This window comes from Balaenoptera musculus, chromosome 14, assembly GCF_009873245.2.
Source record: "Balaenoptera musculus isolate JJ_BM4_2016_0621 chromosome 14, mBalMus1.pri.v3, whole genome shotgun sequence".
Taxonomy (NCBI): domain Eukaryota; kingdom Metazoa; phylum Chordata; class Mammalia; order Artiodactyla; family Balaenopteridae; genus Balaenoptera; species Balaenoptera musculus.
The window spans coordinates 70,737,619-70,762,088 of NC_045798.1; the positions used below are offsets into that span (position 1 = coordinate 70,737,619).

Genomic DNA, 24,470 nt, shown 5'->3' on the forward strand with positions numbered 1-24,470 from the left:
AGACTTTAGTCCGCCATCTTCTCCGTCTGCCGGCTTTCTGAGTAAAGTCGTGTTCCTTGCCTCGACACCTCGTCTCCGATTTATTAGCCTGTCGTGCGGCGAGAAGAGCGATTTTGGACTCGGTCACATACGTCGCTCAAGGACAGGTCAAGACTAGTTGTCTTCACTGCCCTCGCTTGTCTGGAGAGCTTTGCTTTGGCCCCTCCCCCAGTCCACTGCTCAGTCAAACTTCTCTTCTGTCTCTCCATCCCGCCCTAAATGCTAACTGCTTGCCCATCTCTCTCTAGACACTGGCTCTCCTATCATTCCACCTGCTTCTCCTCCGTTAGTCTGAGTTGTTGGTATCCAAGGATATTATTGCACTTGTCTTGATACCTACCTGCTTACATGGCATCTGTCAGAGGTAGAAAAGTAGTAAATGTATATTTAGTGAAGGATCAAGGCCATAAGTGATAAAGTCACTTCCTAATTAGGATATAACAGAAATTTTGACATTGTGAAAGAATCCCTAAAGAAATACCTTATTGTCATCATTAAACCAAACTGTCTCCATCCAACAGGAAAATAGGCAAGTCCATGAAAAACCAAGCTGGGATGATTGTGTTCTTTTTTATATCTGATAGAAATAGATGCTTTGACAGTATTTACAATGCTGTTTAAAATCATTCCTTCTGTAGTATTTATATGGGTAAAATACAAGACAGTGCCGTTATAGCAAAAATCTCAGTCTTTGGACATGGACCAACCTGGTTCTGAAACTTTGTGACTGTGTTAAGTTTTGCCAAGGTTTTAACCCCTCTAGACTTTATCACTGTTAAGAAAAATTAACCAAAACTTGTAAATCAAAATATATTATTTTAATGTCATATTGGGTCATTGTTTAATAAACTGACACAAGGATTTTTTAATTCTCTTGGAGAATTTCTTTGTGTGTGACTTTATTATTTATTATTTGATTAGAGCCCTGACTTTATGAAGTTGCATGTTAATTTGTGAGTTTCTTCCTAGTAGAAAAGGTAATCCCAAAGGTTATGCTTTATTGCCTTAAAGAATATTAACTACCTTTGTATCTAACCTAGTAATCCTATTCTCTATTCCTTTTTTCAAAATGCATGTAAATAGCCAATTTCAAAAAATATTTTATTTAAACCAGCTTTACAGTCTTACTGGTTCCCTCATTAATTAATGAGTTGACTAAAACATCTGACATGTATTCATTCTATATTTGTTTGAGTCATGTTTTTGACTTTTTGAGCATCCCTAAGATGGGGATAATACTATCTATATTGAAATGTTGGGATGATTGGAGATGTATGTGAATGGTCTACATGCTTCTCTGAAACATATTAGGACCTCAATATATAATAAATTGAAGGTGCCAAATACTTCATATCTTATGTGCTCTATTATTTTAAAAATTTATACTTTTTCAAAAATTTCCTGTAGCATTCTTGTCACATATATTAGATATTGTTCTGGTGTAGCCTTAGTTGATCTGACGGATCAAGATACTTTTTGCAAGCTTATTATGACACTTGGGTCATCAAAGAAACACATCACTGATAATATAGTTTGAATTTATAGGAGGAAAAATGGTGTTTAACAAACATTCTTTCTAATGGGCTTACTCTCAATTCATGAATCTTTATCACCAGGGTTCAAGGAGACCAGACAGCTGGACCAGTAAATGTTCTGCCTTGGTCAAGCCTCCAGTATTTAGCTTGGACTCTGTTTTTAATTTAATTTTTATTTTATATTGGAGTATAGTTGATTTACAATGTTGTGTTAGTTTCAGGTGTACAGAAAAGTGGTTCATTTATACATACATGTATATCCGTTCTTTTTCATATTCTTTCCTATATAGGTTATTACAGAATATGGAGTAGAGTTCCCTGTGCTATACAGTAGGTCCCTGTAGCTTGGACTCTTAATGCTCCCTCTCTGACAACACGGAAAATCACACTACATCAGCTAGCATTTCTCAGGGACAGTGTCTTCTGGGAAGGGAAAGGCGTTCACAGCACCACCCAGTGGGCAATCCACTCTTGCCAAAACCACACCTCTGAAGAGCGTAAGGGTTCCCTCACCTTATTGATCAAGGTGGAGTGGACACCAACTTAAATCATTGCCATATGTTAACATCTAAATGATTTAGGAACCAATGATATCCTTTTTATCCCACATCAGAGAAGATGTGGGCATAATGGAAAGGATTGTGAACTGCTACCTGGAGGACTGTGGAATAGTCCCTCATTCGCACTGTCCTCGTTTATAAAATGATGATGAGGAATTAGGTGGTCTCAAAAGAGCCTTTGAGCTCTAAAATTCTAATAGAGCTAAATCAATGACACTGGAAAACAAATATGATGCAACAGAAGTGCACTGCCAGCCAAAGGAACATATGCCACATTAAAATGCTCTTATTGGGCGGTTCTGCTGGCTTATCACTGTGTTTATGGAATTCATTCTCACTGCATTCCTGATTAAAGTGGGACAGATGGTGAAGGTTTGAAGTAATGTGTTCATTACCAGACCTCATACCACTAATGGCTATTTACTGGAGCAGTGGCTTGTGCAAGTGAGTAGAAAATGAATCCTTCTCCAGGGGGTACCCACCACCAGGGCAGTATTTATCAACCTTTGTTGTGGATGTTCATTTTTAATTTTCATTTCCTTTTTGAACTCGTGGCCTTTTCTTACTAATACAAAGGCCTCAGTACCACCTCCTCTCATTCCGATACACACTTCCCTCCTGAGAAACCCTTCATCACAGCCTTTATCCTCACTATCTCCTTAGACCAAGATGTTACCAAGCTTTGCTTCTTATAGTTGTATTTATTTGCGTGATCATTTTACAAATGTAATGTATCTTTAAACTAAATATGTTTTAAAAATAAAAATAAAACTCCTGCACATTTTCCTTCCACTGCATTCCCACCTACTTCCAGAGATTCCAAAAGACTCCACTCTAGGAAGTCACTGAACTAGAATGTTCTGGAAGGTTCCTGCATGGCCTTGCTGAACCATGGGCATTCTGTCCACTTACTATGTCACAGAGCTCCTAGAGACAGCTCTCCATTATGGGTCAATATCAAGACAAATGCTAGGCCATCACTTCTCAAAAATGTCTGCCAGTCTCTAAGCCACCTAACCTTACTCTGGGGTCCATCCCTACCTTCAATTGGATGTCAGCTTCCCTAAGGACCCCTGGGAGAATGAATGAAAGGAGATCTGGGCAGTTCCTTGAGTCTCACACCACCCAGATATATTACATTGCAGTCTCCACAAAGAGACTGTATCTGGTTCATTCACAAATAGATATCTAGCTTGGAGCTCTGCCTGGTCCACGGTGGGAGCTCAAATATTGTTGAATAAATAGTCCAGTGACTATACCCCGGAATTCTGAGATGAACTCACATCCAGTACAGATTTCCTGGGATTTCTAGAAAATAGAAATTACATTACACTATTTTTTTGTTAATTTTCAGGGACTGACAGCTGACCAGTAAACATGACCCAGAGTTACTGGGTTTGAGGTGACCGCAAATCTAAATTTAAATGTCAAGCTGGTTAATCAAGTAGTTTGATTAAACAACCCTATTTGCATTCCAGAATTGTCTTCCTTTCCGAAATGCAAACGTTCCTTGTGCTATCTTAGTTTGCTAAACTATTTATTACAGGATAAACATTCTAACATTGCAAAGTATTCATCCAAATGTTACAGTTTGTCCAAAACATCATAATTATAAACTGTTACACGAGGGCAAACCAGCTACTTGAGGACATTTTAGCCCTGTGATTTTGGCTAAAGTAAAACACTCAGCATCACCCACCATGCAACACAGATGTAGCTGTATATTATTATTATTAGATTCAGTTAAGGTTGGGCTTATTTAATTTTCGTGATTTCCTCATAGGACCTTCATTAAGATCACAAATTCAGCCAAACTCACAGTGTTATAAATTAAATTCTTGGGAAATATGTAAAAAATTAATCAAGGTTTCTCAGGCAAATATCCTGAATGTTGAAATGTGATGCTTTTGAAGTGATAGTTCTAAAATAGCTTCAATTCAAGGAGACTCATAAAAAAAAATAAGACTGAGAAGAGTGGAGGAAAATCAGGGAATTCATGTAATAAATATAAAAATGTACTGGGCAATATTTACTAGAAGTTAAAGTCTGTATTCTTATCTACTCCAACTCAGTTTCAAAGATGCCAGTTTTCTATTGGTTTGTTTTACTATTAAAAAATATTGCTTGGTTTACCTGAATTCTAAATTCTAAGGCATGCAAAACGAAATTTATGTGCTCACCTTTTGTGTGTATTTGGAGGGCCAGCTACTTCAAGGAACACTGCATGAAACTTTTAATAATTTTTGTTCTATTATTACTCTTCCCTAAATTTGGCCGAGCCGTGCGGTGTGCCCCCTGCACTGGGAGCGTGGAGTCTTAACCACTGGACTGCCAGGGAAGTCCCAAGAATGTCTTTTCTTAATTGTGAACTATACCTGTCCTAGGGCAGCCATAGGTTTTTAAAAATCTAAAGGGGACTTGGGTGGCCAAAAATAAACACTTCACTGACTCCAATACATAAAAATGCTACAATTACAGGGATTCGCTATATTATTACTAGCAGTAGGTAGACTTTGTGATCTTTTCCATTATTTCTATTCATAGCCTCACATGTTTCCCCTTTCTAAGCCATACATTTACTAGAAAAAAAAAGCGACAGATAATGAATGATTCGACTGCAATATTTGTAAAGAGGTAAATCAGTAACTACAATACACATCATATTAAATGTGTAAGGGAAGAAATGAACATTATTGAGTCCATCCTAAGATCTTAGGAGTTGCAAAGAGCACTTTCACTTAACGTTATTTATTTTCATATTATCTTCTTTAATTCTCACCCTAACCCTGTCAGGAAGAAATCCCTTTAATTCTCCACAGGCCTACCTTTTCCATTCTCTGTACAAGATTCTCCAGTTCTGTGATTTGATTATGTTTTTCTTCAAGCTTTTCAGCAATTTGATTCAGATTTTCAACATGTTGCTTCAATTTCTGTTCTTTTTCAAGTGTGTTAACCTTTAGTCAGAAAAACAGTTGTCAGACTATTGTTTTCATTAAACCTATACAGCTATTATCTCCCTCTAAAATTTTCTGAGTAGCCAAAAATATTTAATAATTCACACTTGTTTAGAATTACTTCCTTGAATTCAGTCTTTCTTCAAAATAAACCTGATGGACTACAGCAACACTAAATCAATGGAGAATTAATAACATATAAATATTATTTCTAGAATGTTGACATTTGCTACCATAAAGCATACTCTGTGAACTGGTATAAGAAAGAGAGACAAAACTTTAAGAAAAGCAAAACTTTTGACTTTTTCTCAACAAAACTTATCTAGAACAGAAATAGAATCTTATAGGTTCAAGTAAAAAGTGTTTTCTTTTTAACCAGAAAGTGTCATAAAAGCAGAATAATTATCCCGCCTGTGTCAGGGGGTTATCTCCTAGGCATAGAGCAGGAGTTATACTAAAAGACATAGGAGAGAAGTCTTCAGCGGGCAGCCCATAGGCCACACTTGGGAGTGTTTCAACTGACTTGTAACTGACATGCACACCCACATCTGCTTGTGTGTTTAACAGAACTCAAGGTTTTACGGTTAGAAAAAAAAAGTGTCTGACTTCCCTTGAAAATACCAGGTGGGCATTCCTGCCCAGACACTCCCTTTGCTGGGACGTGGGCACTCCCGTCCACACACACCTGCTCACTCTTTCACGTAGGTACTTTATCTGCACCCTGCATGCCTAGGAGTTTGTGACCATCATCACCCCAACCTGAAGCTTGAGGGCGCGTCGCCTGTGCAGCGGATTCCTACTGTGCTTCCCTGGGGACCCTCCTAGGGCCTGAGCTGGCAGAGACCCAGGTGCCCCACCCGCGCCTGAATGAGCTTCCCTCTTTTGAGTTTTGGCCAACACACACATACACGTTTCCCTTTTCCAGTCCTAGAATACATTCTCCAGATGAAGTTCTACCGGCCCTAGGACACATATTTCAGATTCAAAAACAAACCAAGTGTAAGTGTGTGTCTATGATATAGAGACACCCATATATACACACATATATATTTGTATGATTTTATATTTTAATTTATATATTAAATATAAAATATATAATTTTATATGAAATATATATATGTACATATACATACATGTTTTTGTTCGTTTACTCTGAAGAACGTATTCCAGGACCAAAAAAACTTTGAAACCATTTAGGTAGCCCAACTTTTTCATTTTAGAGTCAAATCAGAGAGACAGAGTGATTCGAACTGGGTCACCTAGTTAGTCAAAGGCAGAACCAGAAGAGAAGCCGCTGGCCAGTGTCATGAGGCCAGCCCTGATTTCTAGGCTGGGTGGCAGGGCTCTGGGCAAGGGGGGCATAATATCCGGGTACCAGGCTAAACAGGGGTGGGGGGAGATCAGGGCAGAAGACGGGCAGCTTGCCCTTCCAGGGGCTTGCCAAGTCACGTGGCCACTACTTGTTTCACATCTAACTCCTCCCCAGAAGAGAGACTTGAACAGCTTGGAGGTTAGTTCACCAGTATGCAAGCTGCTAGCTCGGTACCTGGAGTAAGTGTCTACTGTCCTCATGCTTCTGTCTAACTTCTTTAGACTGTGTTTGATAGTTTTCAAATAATCTCTGGGCCACATTTCTCAGAGCCGCTGCTCCTGCTTCTCTGGAGGCTTCGAGCTAGAAACAAAAGGTCGCTGTGCATGTTTTGACTTTTACAATAAAAAAGGGTTAAAGACAGAACAGTTTGATGGGCAACCAAAAACACAGAGGCTGTAACCGTACCATTTGCACCTTCATAGACAATGGGTAAGAGGAAAGATGCTGTTATCTGCTAAGAAGAAAACATAAAATGAGAACCCCCTATTTATTGGGGCTGCCATGCAGGTGATTTGCACTGGCCAGGCCAAAGCGAGCTGTATGAACATCAGTGCCCTGCATATATAGACCACACCCCTGCAAAGTGTCCCCCAGTGCCCCATCGGCTTATACACATATTTGCAAGCGTTTTCGTATCATTGGCCACAACAGTACTAAAAGACATATCTCCTGAAATAGAAGGAGGACAAGATTGAAGTATTAGGGGCAATATCGACAAAGTGTCATGAATCTTTCAAAGATTTAACCTAAAGAAATAATCAAGGATGGCTGCAAAGATCTACCTACTAAATCACTGTAGGACTGTATATAAAATAAGCCAAAAAAGGAAAATATAAGGCACCCAACAATAGATTAGCTAAATAAAACCATGAGACATTTGACTATGAGTGCTCTAATTAATATGCAATTTTTAATATCTAATTATTACATATATAAAGACTTTTAAATTTTACTGTAGTAAAAACACAACATAAGACCTGCCCCATTAACAGATTTTTAAGTGTACAGTACAGTATTAAATATAGGCACAATACTGTACAGTAAATCTCTAGAACTTATTCATCTTGTACAACTGAAACTATACCCATTGAACTTTTGTAAAATCTTTTTAATAATAAAAATCGCCTTCAAAATAAAACAGTGAGATTTAATTGATCAAATGTAAAAGTGCTTCTCTAAGTATGTGAGCACATGTGTGGATTTATGGATGTGTGTGGATGTCTGTCTAATTTCACAGATGCACAAATCTATCCTATTGGCACAAAGTACAAAATTAGAAATTTCTCCTACTGGTCATACCTTGATTTTCAACACTTCATTCTCTTTGTTCATTTCTAAGAGCTGTAGGTCTTTTCCTTTTATCCTTTCCATGAGCAGATCCAAACTGCAACAAGAGGGATCCAGTTCAGAGTCAAAGCCATTTTGGATGTGTCCACAGTGCTGAAATGAACAAACAAGAAAATCATTCACCTGACTTTTCCTTTTCTCTACTAACTTTGATAACAATAATTATCACTCAGTATTACATATGTCAAGGAGGATTCAGATCAACACAAATAAATCTTTTGAATCTTAAATATCAATGGGAAGTTCCAGATGAAATGCAGCTGGCCTCTATATTTGCTCAAATTTGAATAGATTCTTATGTTAAAAGGAAGGTAGAGGTACATCTTTCATGCCTTTTATGTTCCCTACAGTTTTTTTTTTTAATAGAATTTTTTTTTAAATTTTATTTATTTATTTATGGCTGTGTTGGGTCCTCGTTTCCGCGCGAGGGCTTTCTCTAGTTGTGGCAAGCGGGGGCCACTCTTCATCGCGGTGCACGGGCCTCTCACTATCGCGGCCTCTCGTTGCGGAGCACAGGCTCCAGACGCGCAGGCTCAGTAGCTGTGGCTCACGGGCCCAGTTGCTCCGCGGCATGTGGGATCTTCCCCGACCAGGGCTCGAACCCGTGTCCCCTGCATTGGCAGGCGGATTCTCAACCACTGCGCCACCAGGGAATTCCTCCCTACAGTTTTAAATATACTATTAAGACCTTTTAAGGAGATAAACGATATCCACAAAGCCAGTTGTTTGTTTTTTTTAATCTAACTTGTCTGCTGACCTTCTGTGGTTTGAGATGGCCGAGGCAGACATACTGGCAACACAATTCATCTGCATTCCCAAGAAGCTGTTCCTATTAAGGTCTCCAACAACCTCCCCATTGTTATAGCCAATGGTCGACAACCAGCCCTCAATTTACTTAACCCACAGACGCCATTTGACACAGCGGTCCCTCCTCACTTTCTGAAACCCATTTTTTCCTTGTCTTCAGTAGCTCCATTCTCTCCTGTTTATCCCCCTAATTCACTAGTCTCACTTCTCAGCCTCCTGTGATAGATTCTTCTTCTTCCCAACATCTAAAGATCAGAACTCTCAGGACTAAATGCTTAGATGTTCTCTCCTTTCTATCCACACTGATATGTTTGGTGATCTCCTCCAGTTTCAGAACTTTAAATACCATCCTTACTCCCAAAATCTCTACCCCATAGCCTGGACCTTCTCTACCAGACTTCTACCCTCAACTCCAGAATCAGATATCCAACCTCCATCAGAAACCTCCACTCAGAAGTCTGATAGGCAACTCAACATAGTCAGAACTGAATGTTTGATCTTTCCTATCATTCACAAACATTAACCTCTTTTTCAGTTTCAGAGCACTTAAGAAAATAATTGGAGTGAGTTGTGTTAGTTTAGGAGCTGAGGATGATAAAGAAGACTCTGTTTATACATCTTACGCTATGTTCTAGTGTTCTCTGTGGCCATCCTACAGAGTGGATAACACTGGCATTGATGAGGTGCATGTGGCTCAGGTGAGGTTTAACCTGGCATAATCCAGACAAGGCTAAGTGCACATTGTTTGACCTTAAGAATAAAAGGCTGGTCACAGTGGAAGGGGTGCATTTAAGCTTATTGACAGCCTAATGGCTTCAACTGGGTGTCCATTGGTGTGGCCCAGGTGAACCTAAAAGCTTGTACCTTTGTCTGTCATTGGAACATGTTGCTGCCATGTATCCCGGCTGAGCCAATATCTTCCCATACAATTTAGATAAGTAAGCCAAGTTTAAAATATTCAAGTAAGAGCTGGCCATTCCAATCTGATCCTACTAATGACATCTGTAGTTAAATATTTCATATATATGCCCGTTAACATCTTTAGATACCAACAAAATATTTAATACTCATCATTCAAAGAATAATTTAATAATATCAAAAAGTTATTTAAAGGAAGTCTATATGGCTTTATGTTCATTTACTGAAGGAATAAAAGTGGTACATTTTGATAAATTCATTACCTTTGCACCTTGTTTGTGATTTGTACTATTATGTCTTACTTCATCTTTAAATATTTGATTTCGGATCTTTTCCAGAGTAGTTCGAATCTAAAAGAAAAGAAAATATTTTTTTCAAAGGCATTTAATACCAAATACTTTTTTTTTCTATACCAGTTACAGGGTACCAAATTTATCTAGAAAGTATTACATATATGTCAATCTCAGATTTAAATAACTGCCATCAACCTAACTTGCATTTAGGCTAATATTGTTTAGATTGCAGAAAATGAGCATTTGGTCTTTACAACTGTTTCTTAGGCAAACCTAAAATATAACCCAAATGAATATTATACCACAAAATAATTACTATTTAGTAATTAGTATTTAATACTAGTTAGTTCTATTTTTTTCTATATAGTAATTTAATACTAATTTGCTATTTGGTAATTACTATAAAACAATTACTATTTGGTAATCACTACAAAATAATTACTATCCAGTAATTACTGCAAAATAATTACTATCTAGTAATTACTAGAGAATAACTACTATTTAATAATTACTAGAGAATAATTACTCAGAGGAGATCATACAAATTTATGCATGAAATACAAGCCCCGTGTCTTGGTGACCTATGGAATTGCAAGACACTCAAAGATGAATTAATCGCTCTAAGTCACAAACTAGCTATGTCCAAATTTTTCCATCTGTTCTAAAAAGTAGTTCATGAGAATATACATCTTTGTCAGACATTATCATTGGTGTCTCATAAGGTTTCACATTTTTAATGAAGTAACGTGCCAACATGTACAAGTCATTGGCGATAGTCGCTCTGAACTGCTTGAGAAGGAACAAGGTAAGGAGAGACAGAAACTCAGCAGGCATCATAAATATCTACTTGGCAACAAAGTATCAATACTTATGAAAGAACTGAGAAATGATGTAAAACAGTAGGATGCAGTGTGAATAGTGTGGGACAAATTAAGTGCTGATAGGTGTTCTGAACCCTCCTGGCCCTTTATTCAGTCTTAGTCCAAGTATAGGAACAGAGTTTCGTACCCTCAAGAGAAATGACAACGCATGTGTTTAAATTTCAGCTCTCAAGGTTGTCCTTTGCCAAACTAGGTTTGTTCTTCCTCACATGTTCTAGGGAGGGAGAAACAAAGCCCACTAATTCATATCAGACTTTATTGTAAAAAATCATACCATGGTAACATGATTTCCAGTGCCCACATACCTTTTTCACATATTCGGTTTCTTCAATAATGTGAGCTGATGTGGACTCATACGAGGCAGAATTATCTTCTATCTTCCCCTTCAGGGGAACTGTCGTGGTCACTGTTACTGCCGTCATTGTGAAGTCCAGCTTTAGGAAAACATAAATCAGTTGGACAAAACTAACCTCTTTGATGTTATAATTATGTAGTTTGTAAACTGAAAGGAGTTCTGTATTAGCACTGTAATCAAATATAGTAAAAAATATTACAAATTATGGAAATCTGTATATATCCAAAATCCAGGAATTAATTTAATATTAAAACGACACCAGTTGAAACAATCATTGATTAGAAACTTAAAAATTAAACTGAGAATGAAAAATGGGAAAATTTTCTTTTCATTCAGTATCAATTAGACTATAAAACCTCAAGAGTAGAGACTATGTCTTATTCATATTCGTATTCTAGCACACTGTAAGTGCTTAATAAATGTCTGTGGGGCTAATAATACAACAAAATCATATATATATATATATATAAAACTTATATACATGTATGTGTATCACTTTATACTTTACAGAGACCTCTAATGTACTGCATTTTATTTAACTCTCAGTAGCCTATAAAGGACATTTACTGAAGAACTATTTGTAATAGTAAAAGATTCGGAAAAGCCCAAATGCCCACAAAAAGAGGACTGAATGAATGAACTACCTACTTCTATAGAGTTTTCTCTAGGATATATTTATTCAGTGAAAAAGCATGGTGCAGAAAAGGATACATATAATTTCTCTAAGAAGAGAGAGTAGGATAGAAGGGGAAAATCTGTAATTTACAGTTTTGACACTGAAAAATGTAATTATTTTACCTAATTATAAAATAAAACTAAATTAAAAAGAAAATATAAAATCCTCTAAAATAAAAAACAAATAAAAAAAAAAGAATATATCTGCATACAAACTTGGTGGCATATCCTCATGAATTACTTGAAGTGACTTTAAAACACGCACCAGGGACTATTTTTCCCCGATGTGATACGTCCTAAGAACAAAAAGAATCCCAAAACAATCTTAAACCGTACTCACTAATAATACTGTTAGTGGAAATATTGGTATTGCTATTTTGAAACTATTATATGTGTGTGCACACATTCACATGACTCACTCACATGAATGCATGATGTAGAATAAAGTCAAGAAGTCATTGTCTTAATGTCTTAAGAACCAAGATTTTTAGCATAAGAGAAAAAGAAATCCAAATTAGAACCAAAAATGTTATGTAAAAACCTTACAATCCAAACTGGAACCGTGAGTAGAAAATAATGATTTATTTTCCTTTAAAAATGTATATTCCAAGTCTATCCACTGAAAATTTAGAAACAAAAGCAATTAACACTCCCAGTGCCCAGACTATGGTCTCAGTACACTATTTTCTACTAAAATGCAACCAGGGCTTCTTGAGTGATTTAGATCTGGAGCAAGAAGTATATAAGGTGAGCCTGAGATATCTTGTCAGACCAGAAAGCAAAAAAGTAACCAAATACTACTTGAATAAGACACAAAAGCCAACCTGAAGAGGAATGACTGTGATGTATTAAAACATATCAAAACTTTTTTAATTCCTGAAATTATGTTGACAAGAGAAAAACCACCACCACCAACAACAATCCTCAAACTCAATGGAGACGGGCCACGATTATACTAAAAATTAGCCCAGAAAAAGGGGTCAGGGGGACACCAACAAGCATTGATCTTGCCTTTATGATATGAATTTACCATGTATTTCTTGGTAACCAAACAGTTGATTAGAAAAATTTTGCTACAAAATTTCTGCTAATAAACCCAAAAGGACTGATAGAATTAGAAAACCTACATTTTGCAGCCCCTTGTGAAGTAATGGATCTAAGCCACAGTCAACCAGCTCTAAAAACATTAGGTGAGAGGCTGATGAAGAATGCATCAACTCGAGGGACCCCACTAATCAACCTTAACAGAAAACTAAAAAAGAGACCCCCAGACACTATGTTCTCTAGATGTGGTACAATCACAAGTAGAAAGCATCACCTATGAAGTATGCAGTCCCTCTATCTACCGACGGTAAACATTTGAGAAAGAGGAAACTGTTCAATGACTCTACAAAGGTGAAGGTTGCAAACAGCCAAATCCAGATTATGTAAAATTTTACAGGGCAAATAATTATTCTTTCCACAAATTAATTATATGAAGAAAGATGGGGAGAAGAGAAGAGAAATTGCCAGAAATTATGAGACTTAAGAAACATATGACCAAATTCAGTATATGAATTTTCTTTGGCTCCTGATTCAAATAAACCAGCTACATAAAGACACTTTTGAAACAAGTAGGGGAATTTTAACACTGACTGGATAACGGATGATGTTAAAGAATTACTGCATTTTTGCAAAGCATTATTTGTAATTATTGTAATTTTAGGTGTGATAATGGAATTGATATTCCTTAGAAAGATCTTCTCTGTTAGTTATACATACTGAAATATTTGCAGGTGAGATAATATAACCTTTGAAATTTTAAAGAGAGTATTTTACTCTAGCATTTCAAGAGAGGAAAAAATGGGATGAGGTAAAAATGAAAGAAGTTTGATAAAATGCACGGAATTGTAGAAGCTGGGTGAGGGCACATGGGACCCCTACAGTTCTCTACTATTTTGTTTCTCTTTGAAATTTTCATAATAAATAGTAAAGGACTAAAAAAATAAGATAAAATAAAAGTCCTGTGAGGTAGGATTATTAATCTCATTTTACTGATAAGGAAGCCAAGAATCTAGTAGGTGATATTAATTTACCCAAGACCACAGTAAAACTAACAGAGCTGAAACTCAAACCCTCGTCTTTTGGACACCAAGATCAAGAGTGTTTTTATCACATTAAGGTCAGATTCCCTAGTGAGAAAAAAATTAAAATTTAGCAATGACCTATGCTGTTAAAACACACAAAGAATTTTCATATTTGCTAACATCACTTTAAAACTAAATAGCTTCTGGGGATGACTCAAAGTCCTGCATTTATCCTTTAATCTTCAATGAAATTGACAGAGTATGCCAAGAATTTTCCATTTTATGTTAAATCCTCTTAGACAGCCACCGTGGCTTCTATTTGTTTCAGGGGAACTTGATTTGGCTGTAGCAGCTCTGCAAGTCTGTGTTTTGCAGAATGTGAGCGGAACTACTTCTGTTACTTGGTCCTCTGAAGTCTCTTCCGGGATTAAGTTCTTAGTCCAAAACAACATTTAAATGCTGGAAGTAAAAGAAATGCCCACAGAGACAATAAACGATGTTTGGAAATGAGAGAGGGGTGGTCAGGCTGGAGTGGTGGTCATCAAACCACGGCGGGGAGCCCAGTCTGGCTTCCAGCCTGTTAGGACAGCTTATGAATGGTTGTTACATCTTTTAATGGTTCAAAAAAAAAAAAATCAAAAGAATAACATTTCGGGACACATGAAAATTATATGAAGTTCAAATTTAGTGTTCACAGATGAAGTTTTACTCTAAAATAACCATGGCCGTGCACTTACGTATTGTTTATGCTGCTTTTGCACTATAATAGCTCAGTTGAGTATATTCAACACAGAAAATACATGGCAAACAACGTCTAAAATATTTTCTATCTAACAGGTCCTTTACAGAAAAAGTTTGCCCTCCCCCGGGGTAGAGAATGGCAGCAGGTGGGAGCAAAAGCAGGGGGAAAATAGAGGCAAGCAAAGCAACTGACTTGGTCTGAGTTGTTTTCTTGTCCTTCAATTCAGTCTCCCTTGATCTATAGTATCATTTGTTTGATTTACCTTCTCTTTTCTTTTTAGTGTGTTATATAATTGTGTACATTACCAAATGATAAGGGGCATTTCATCATAGGAATTAATCACTCTTTAGAATGGATCCCACTGCATTCTCAGTCTTTCATAATTTGAAAATTGCATCAGGCTTCACATTATACATCCTAAAATATATTCTCTTACGTGACTTTTATTCTTAATATCAAAAAATTCTGCTCCACAAATGAACCTATTTACGGAACAGAAATCGACTCACAGACATAGAAAACAAACTTATGGTTAGGGGATAGTGGTAAGAGTAGGGGGAGATAAATTAGGAGTTTGGGATTAACATATACACACTACCGTATATAAAATAGATAAACAACAAGGACCTACTGTATAGCACAGGGGGGGAACTACACTCAACATCTTGCAATAACCTATATCTTGCAAGGAACTCCACTCAATATCTTGCAATAACCTTTTCTTTTCAGAAAAGAATCTGAAAAAGAATATCTATATCTGTATGTATAACTAAATCACTTTTCTGTACACTTGAAACTAACACAACATTGTAAATTAACTATACTTCAATTAAAAAAAAAATTCTGGGGCTTCCCTGGTGGCGCAGTGGTTGAGAGTCTGCCTGCTAATGCGGGGGACACGGGTTCGAGCCCTGGTCTGGGAAGATCCCACATGCCGCGGAGCAACTAGGCCCGTGAGCCACAACTACTGAGCCTGCACGTCTGGAGCCTGTGCTCCGCAACAAGAGAGGCCGCGATGGTGAGAGGCCCGCGCACCGCGATAAAGAGAGGCCCCCACTTGCCGCAACTGGGGAGAGCCCTCGCACAGAAGCGAAGACCCAACACAGCCAAAATTAAATAAATAAATAAATTAATTAATTAAAAAAAATTATTCTGTTCCTTAACCACTGATATTTTTCAAAATATCCTTCCTCCTCCCCTCACTGGTTGGGCCAACTTAAACAAGTTACATAAAACCTGAGCCCCAGCTTACATATCTGTAAAATAGGGGTGATAACACCTAGAGTTGTAAAAATGAAGAGTTTTTTAAATCCTGGTTGCAGAAGGCACTCAATGGACAGTAATTCTTAAAATTCTTGCTCCGATCATTTTATATTATTAATAACCACAGAAAATAAGCAGTCCGTAACAGAGAGGGTAGATCATGCCTATCTGGTTGCAAAGTTCATATGCAACTCTATTTATAGGAACTCAAATCCCATTTCTCTTTTGGTTCAGGGAACTTTCACGATCACAGTCTTTCATTTGTATAAAGAAACCAAAGGGGAACTTAAGCCAGGAAAGTCCAAATTGCCATATGGCGTTACCATCCTGGGGAAAATCCATCTTAACATTTTATTTCTGCCAGAAGTAGGTTAAGCAGATAAAATTTTCAAAATAAAACACAATCAGTTAATTAAAGTGAGAAAAGAATTTTATTTGTTTTATGCTAGAGTGGATTGAAGACAGCTTACAAGTGGCATCAAGCCAAGAGGTATTATTTCCTAGATCAGGGCTTTTCAAACAGGGCTCCCCAGGGAAGGGGAGGCGCTGCCCAGACAGGGATTTGCTGCCTGGACTTGAACCAAAGCAGCTCTGCTTTGTTCTGTCACACGCTGAATTTTTCCATGAGACTTTCTGTGAACAAAGAATGTTCTACAGCTAAAAGGTTTGGAGGCAGACTGCCTAGTTTCATGGCCTGACTCTGCCACTCGGTAGCTGTGTGACCTTAAGCAATTCCTTAACTTCTCTGTGCTTCAGTTTCTTTATTGGTAAAATTCAGATAATATTATTATTAATAATTAATAATAATATAAATAATAAACATGTGGTTGTTTGTGTGTTAACATTTGTCAAGCACTTATAATAGTGCTTAGCACATACTAAGTGATTTGTACATGTTTGTCAAATAAGTAAATAAAACATAAAGCCATTATCCACAATTACTGCTGACAAGCAGTCCGGCTGATAGAAAAATGTCCGGTAATACTTTAAACAGTCTGCAGATTGAGCTGGGCTGTAAAGGAAAATCCATTTGGGGGGATTTTAAGACTAGCAAATCCATAGTATTGATTCTTTCCTGATAATGCATCAATAATTTGTCAACATCCCCAGCTGATTATACTAACATCCAATGAATACTTTACCATTTACAAAGCAATTCATACACATTATTGTGAATTATTATCCATGTGGTAAACTAGCACATCACTGAGCACCCAGGATTATGTAACCAAACCTACTTTTCTGATTAATGACATAAGCATGGCTCAACCATTATACAATAAACACAAAGAAGGCACCTGTTATGGGTTGAATTTTGTCCCCCCTTCCATTCACATGTTGAAGCCCTAACCCCCAGTACCTCAGAATGTGACCTTATGTGGAAACAGGGTTGTTGCAGACGTAATTAGTTAAGATGAGGTCACACTGGAGTATGGTGGACCCTAATCCAATATGACTGATGTCTTTATAAATAGGGAAAATTTGGGCACTGATACACACGAGGAAAACTCCATGTATAGTTGAAGGCAGAGATCAAGGTGATGATTCTACACACGAAGGAAAGCCAGAAATTGCCAGGAAATCACCAGAAGGTGAAGGAGAGCCTGGAACAAATTCTTCCTTACAGTTTTCAGAAGAAACCAACCCTGCCAACACCTTGATCTTGAACTTTCAGCCTCCTGAACTGTGAGACAAGAAAGTACTACGTTTAAGCCATTCAGTTTGTGGTACTTACAGTCCAGAGATTTTAAAAAAGGAGTTCCCTTCCTTTATTTAACCCTTGATTCATTCATTCATGTATTAAATATTTATTGAATACAGCTGTGTTAGGAGCTGTGGCTACAGAAATGAGTCAGAGACCCCACTTTCACGGGACTTTCAGTACAGGGGGGAAACAGACATGAAACAAAACAATAAATATATAGGGAACATAATCAGAGGTGGTGTGATGAAGAAAAGCGGAGGCAGGGTAACAGAATAAAAAGCGGTGCTATTTTGGCTGGATGCTGAGAGGCGGCCGATCTGAAGAGGTGGCATTTAAGCAAAAGACGTGAATAAGGGTGGTGAAGCCGTGTGGCCATCTGGGAGAAGAGGATTCCAGGCAAAGGGCAGAGCAAGAGCAGAGGCTGGAACTTGCCTGAAGTCATGTTCTAAGAACAAGGTATGCAGTGTCACCTACCTTTTTTTTTTTTCTTTCTCTTTTAATGGGCAGGAATTTTTTTTTTTTTTAATAGGCTGCAACTTGTTAAGACTTTCAATTTGCCTAAGGAGTTTTCTCCTTAGCCACTTAAAACAGGTCTAGCCCTGGCTGGTCAGGCTCCCTCAGGGTTGAAGGAAAGACAGGGACAGCGAAGTCTGGGACGCTGTCAGGTGCCACAGGGCACATGCAACTGAGTCCAGGTCCATGGAAGGAGTAGCGAAGTGCAGCTGACCACACGGCAGCATTCTCAACTCACTTCTGTGGGTGCTGATCGAAAAGCACCGCGGTGGACGCCTGGCTTGAATCTCCCTCCCAGGTACGTAGGCTCACCATCCGCAGGAGTCTTTGCAGGAAAGATCCCTTACTTCTTCTTCACTCCCTGGGGCTGGAGCTCAGGAACAACTCCTAGACTCAGTCAACTGAGCGCTCCCTCCTGGAAAGGCCAGCAAAGGATTGTCCCTCAGGCTTGATAAGCTGGAGGCAGTGAAAATCCCTTCATTATTCTGGGCAGGAAGGAGTCTGGCACAGAGAGTGCGTTGCGTCCAGCGGCAGGAACACCAGCGTGGTATCTAGTGACCAGTGGCAATGCCAGAAGAAGTCTATCCCCCTCTTGTTACAGACTGATCTTTGCTGAGGTACCGGGACTGGATTCTCCCATTTCTGTACCTAGTTTTCCCATCGATTCTGGAAGCTGAATTTACTTCCAGTAAATTCCTTTCCTACTTAGGTTAGCCAGGGTCAGTGACTCTGCTTAGTGACCGAGAGCCCTGTTTTAGCACAGTTTCTGAGTTTTCAGCTCCTCAGTTCTGAGCTAACAATATTGACAATTGTCTCATCATTCTTGGTCACTATGATAGAGAGCTTTGATATTAGAAACTGAAAGAGTAATTTACAATAAAAGTGCTCAAGGGTAATGAGGTTATGTGAGGGGGGAGAAAAGCTAATACATCTCCAGACCCTTGAAGAGACTGGTCATGTACTGAATGCTGAATAGCACACCTGTTCTGCAGCGACATTACACGGCACAATGGTGACATCCAGTGTCAGCTGGCTAAATCTCAGGTGACTGTGCAGTTTACCTGAAAATGATGTACAGTATATCAAAAGACATGCATGTTAACACGGAGCCCAAGTAATTGCAATGCTGTTTGCAAGAAATAATCTAAGATTTTTAAAGTAGAATTAATTTTTATTCATTTCTAAATGCTACTCATTTGTATACACAAATATATTTATATCACAGCCAGTGCTATAGCAAGCTCTTAGATATGAAATAAAAGCTATTTAGTTTGAGGGGAAAAAAGGATTGAAATCCTAGTACAAACACAAGGTAAAATATATACAATTGACAAAGCACTGTGCCATTTACCAAAAATTATTTTCCGTATATTGTCAGAATTAATCATCCCAACACACCGTGCTGTAATTATTACCTATATATCTATATCTGTCTATATGTAGGTATAAGGCAACCAAGTCACAGAAAAGTGACATGTTTTTCAAGATCATAAGTTAATCTTATCACCTGAACCCAGATAGACCGACCCCCAAATCCAAGTGTCTTTGTAATGAGAAAATCTATCTTCATAGCTCATTGGTATAATTTGAAACTTTGAAAAACAGCTGAAGGTTTCGCCCAATGTCCAGTATAGCAGCTCCACTGCAGAGTGGTGCAAATCACGTGAATCCCTTCCCATTTGGGGAAGGGTGAGGGGACCGGGATCTGATGACAGCCCACCACATGCAGGCTGGGGTATGCTGCCTTTAATAATCCTCATGAACACCTGAGGGGGTTAAGTGTTATTGTTCCCATTTTACAGATGAGAGAATGAGCTCCCCAAGATCAAGCAAAGACAGCTCCTTAATGATGGTCATGGACCCCAACCCACGAGGCTTGGGCTCTTTCCAAATTTCCACTTTGTCTTCTGCTTCATTCTGAATGGACTTCCAAGTCTAGTTTCTTGGGTCCAAGCTCATTTGGTAACGGGGGTTTTCCAAAGTAAGTGACTAAGTAGCAGTCAAGTGACTCCTGACATGCGCCCCCAGGTGCATCCTTCAGGAGCCTAAGCAGATGTTGTCACAATAGATTTATTCCACAAAACAGAGGCAGTGTGACTTCATGGCTTAAAGATGAGGGCTTCAGACTCAGTCGGTACTTACTGCCCACAAGACTATTTGACTTCCCCACTAGCTGAGCAGCCTTGGAAAAGTTTTTTTTTTTCAATTCCTTTATCACCATTTGTTGAAATTATTAATTTTTACACATTGAATTAAATTTTATCTTTATCAAAAATAAAATGGCTATGAATGTTTTCAACTGACTGTTTGTTTTTGGGTAAATTTCTGGATTCTCTTTTAATCTATTTCAGTATATGTTCTTTTTTTTTCATCTTTTTTTGTATTTAATTTTTATTTTATATTGGAGTATAGTTGATTTACAATGTTGTGTTAGTTTCAGGTGTACAACAAAGTGATTCAGTTATACATATACATCTATCTTTTTTCAGATTCTTTTCCCATATAGGTTCTGACAGAGTATTGAGTAGCATTCCTTGTGCTGTACAGTAGGTCCTTGTTGATTATCTATTTTGTATATAATAGTGTGTATCTGTTAATCCCAAACTCCTCTTGGAAAAGTTTTTAAACTCCTTTAGGCTTTAGCTTCCTCAACTGAAAAATCCAGATGAAACTGTTAAATTCCTCATAGAGTTATATGACAACTAAATGGGATACTGCATCAAAAGTGCTTATGGTGTATCTGACCATAATACACATTCAGAGAATATTAAGTAATTATCTTTATGTTCACAACTTATTGTAGACATTTACTTACAGGGAACCATTTGCAAGTGTCAACACCTAAGCCCAGTTGTGCCCCCTCTTCTCATCCCCCCACCCCCATCAGTCAATTACTCCTCTTGCTTTGTCCTTCTCAGTTAACAATCAACTTAAAAGCCGCTTATGACTCATCAGTGAAAACAACATGAGAAGAAGCATTTGTCACTGACATATATCTCAGGCATTTGTAACATTTATAAGGAACGTGCCCTTTTGGAAAATTTTTGTGGCTTTATTAAATATTTTAAGAGCAAAAGGCTCAGACATTTACAAAATATCTGTAGCTTCCTAAGCTGGTCTTGGGATATCTGATCTTCAACACCATCTACTTCATTTTAAAAATTATCCAGCGAAGGAAGGAAAAACAGATGATACAACGTGTGGGTGAGGATGGAGAGTAGCTGACACTCCTGTATGTTGCTGGTGGGAAAGCAAAATGTGCAGCCACGCAGGACGGCAGCACTTAGGCAGTTTCTTATAAAATTAAGCACAGACTGTACAACCCAGCAACCTCTCTCCTAGGGGATTTTTATGTTCCGTAAAACACAAATGTTTATAATTGCCAAACACTGGAAACAATTCAAATATTCATCAACAGGTGAATCCTACTCATCAATACAAAAGAATGACCTACTGATACCCACAACGATATAGATGAATCTCAAATGCATTATGCTGACTGAAAACAGCCAAATCCAAAAGGATGCATATTCCATATTTCCATTTACATGACATTCTAGAAAATTTGAAACTATAGGGCCAGAAAACTGAACTGGGGATTAAGAGTGGGGGAGCGATTGACTACAAAAGAGACACTGGGGAATATTTTGGGGGTTTGGAGAGTGGTGATGGAACCGTTCTAAATCTTGATGGTGATGTAGGTTCCATGATTGTAGCCATTCGTCAAAACTTACAGAACTCTACACTAAGAAAGATGGATTTATATGCTTTTATTTTTTAAACATTCAACAGTACCCTAGAAAATGCAAAGTGCAATGGAGATTTCAAAATCCAAGGAACTTCACTGATTATACCAGAACTAACTGGAAGCCACAATTAGCTGAATTTGTTTTCCTTAATTCAAATTGTTAACCCCTCCAGAAGTGTAAATGGCAAAAAGAAAGTAGTGACGGAATCAGAATTGTTAAAAAGCAACTAACTGAGTTGCTGACAGGTAGCTAGTGCTGTTGCTTCTAGAAGAATAGTCCATGAAATCAGACATTCAATATTGTGACAAAAACAAGGGAAATCTTAAACATCTTAAGAAAGTTAATCATGATTATTATTTACTAGGTGGAAAAGTAGGAGGAAATATATAAAAATATGTAAGCAGTATACAAGGATATTTGCAACAAGAAGATTTAAATCTAATTCATGAACCTAGCACTCCTTATCTCATCTACCCATTCCTTTTCTGATCATCTTCTAGATGCATGTTTTCATTCTTCACAGTAGAGCATAAACACATAGACCACTGAGGCAGTGACTACAAAGTCCATTAAGGCTGACCACCCCCTGAAGCAGCCCGGACCCTGTGCTTCACTGCCCCCTCTGCCCATCCTCCTATGTCAGGAAGAGGTCAGACTGATCCCAGTGTGGCATCCTACCACAATCCAGGGGCTAATAGAAAGATACAAGGCTGAGAAGCAGCTCCTGGCTCTGGGTGAAACCAAGTTCCTTATATCAGATCACGTGACCATTAGTGATGAGTGAGTGAACTCACCAAAATAATTAGAAGTTTACAGCTCAATGCTTGAGCGAGCCTTCTTGCTGTTGGTGAACAGACACAACAGGGGGAGCACGTCCACTCCAATTTCCAAAAGGTGAGAAGGATGAAGATGGATTCCTGTAATTGACATTTGACTCTCAAGAGACATTTGGAATGACATTGTCAGTGTAAGACTAGAAAAATACATTTGTTATAGAAATTTTTAAATTCTTACCAAGTCGAGAGAGAGATGTTGCCAACAGAGACTTAATTCATCTAACCACAGATCAGCAAAACATGAGTGTTATGAGCCAAGAGTTCAGCAAGTTGTTTTGATATTACCAGCAGACAAACTGAGCTCCAAATGAGCACATCCAGCTTTGGAAAACTATACTATTTAACCTAGGCTACCTTATTTTCAAACCTTAGGAGCATAAAATTAAAATCCTTGCATTCCAAGTTGTCCATAAAATAGACCTTCAGGTTATCTGAATGCTCTTTTTTTCCCCATAGGATCTTGCAATTTTAGCAGTAACTTACAGGCATTCAGAGACATAGTGTCTTCTCTTTAGTTTCACAGAATCTGCCAACATTTTACAGAAGAGTTTCCACTCAACTGGAGAAATCTATGTTAGAGCGTAAGTTGTCAAACGTAACCCACTAAAAATGCATTTGTCTTAAGAGTTAGCACAAAGCAGGGTGAATGAGGGTAAATAAGAAAACAGCTCTGACTGAACTGCTGTTCAAGGTCCCGGCTTCCTAAGAGACGTATAACCAAAGCCAATGTTTTTGTAGTGTTAGAGAGTTCTTATTTGATTTGTTCTGTAGACTACTCATAGAAGAAACACCACCATGTAATAGGAACCTGGAATAATTTATTACTTTGGTCTAGCTCCTCTAAAGGTCCTGGAGGAACAAGGAGTGGCATTTCTTCTGTTTTAGATTTTAAGAGCTCAAACTAGTGCCTGATTTGGTAAATCAACAAACAGCTGTATCAGGTTCATCCTTTAGCACAGTCATAGAAACTACAGAATAATAAAACGAAAAGCATGTAAATCCAGATGCACTCCCTTCTATTTTTTGGCTTAAGGCTATAGATGACTCATGCTTTATGTTAAGTGTGCCACTAAAATATGTTATTAAGAAGTGCTCATATTTTTAAGAGTAGTTCAGTTATCACTGTTGGACCAAACACTCATCAAAATCCCCCAAATTTAAATGCATATCATTTGTGAAGAAAACGTTAGCAAAGGAGACATAGGCTCTCTACGAAAGTTAATGTCAACAATTAAACGTCTTTCCATACAGATGGGCAAGAAACACATGAAAAGATGTTCAATGTCACTAATTATTAGAGAAATGCAAATCAAAACTACAATGAGGTATCATCTCACACTGGTCAGAGTGGCCATTATCAAAAAATCTACAAACAATAAATGCTGGAGAGAAAAGGGAACCCTCATGCATTGTTGGTGGGAATGTAAATTGATACAGCCACTATGGAGAACAGTATGGAGATTCCTTAAAAAACTAAAAATAGAACTACCATATGACCCAGCAATCTCACTACTGGGCATATACCCAGAGAAAACCATAATTCAAAAAGAGTCATGTACCACAATGTTCACTGCAGCACTATTTACAATAGCCAGGACATGGAAGCAACCTAAATGTCCATCAACAGAGGAATGGATAAAGATGTGGTAGATATATACAATGGAATATTACTCAGCCATAAAAAGGAACGAAATTGGGTCATTTGTAGAGACATGGATGGACTTAGAGACTGTCATACAAAGTGAAGTAAGTCAGAAAGAGAAAAACAAATATTGTATATTAACGCATAGATGTGGAATCTGAAAAAATTGGTACAGACGATCTCATTTACAAAGCAGAAATAGAGACACGGTATGGATA

At 37.9% G+C, this 24,470-nt stretch overlaps 1 protein-coding gene across 8 annotated transcripts in view; it reads right to left on the bottom strand.

Moving 5' to 3' along the window:
- CCDC68 (coiled-coil domain containing 68) overlaps positions 1 to 24,470 on the bottom strand; it is a 50,374-nt gene that overhangs the window by 22,318 nt on the left and 3,586 nt on the right. For 3 of the 8 annotated variants that reach the window (XR_005016274.1, XR_005016275.1, XM_036824095.1), the window contains exons 2-6: positions 11,012 to 11,140; positions 9,796 to 9,882; positions 7,760 to 7,900; positions 6,635 to 6,760; positions 4,960 to 5,088 (exon numbers count right to left, since the gene is read on the bottom strand). Coding sequence is in view for 2 of the 8 variants with exons in the window: in XM_036824095.1 (XP_036679990.1) it covers positions 4,960 to 5,088; positions 6,635 to 6,760; positions 7,760 to 7,900; positions 9,796 to 9,882; positions 11,012 to 11,128 (600 nt within the window). In the remaining 6 variants the exon portion in view is untranslated. Of the gene's footprint in view, positions 1 to 4,959; positions 5,089 to 6,634; positions 6,761 to 7,759; positions 7,901 to 9,795; positions 9,883 to 11,011; positions 11,232 to 22,568; positions 22,711 to 24,470 lie in introns of all 8 variants that reach the window. The other 5 variants (XR_005016277.1, XM_036824094.1, XR_005016273.1 and 2 more) reach the window with 3 other exon arrangements.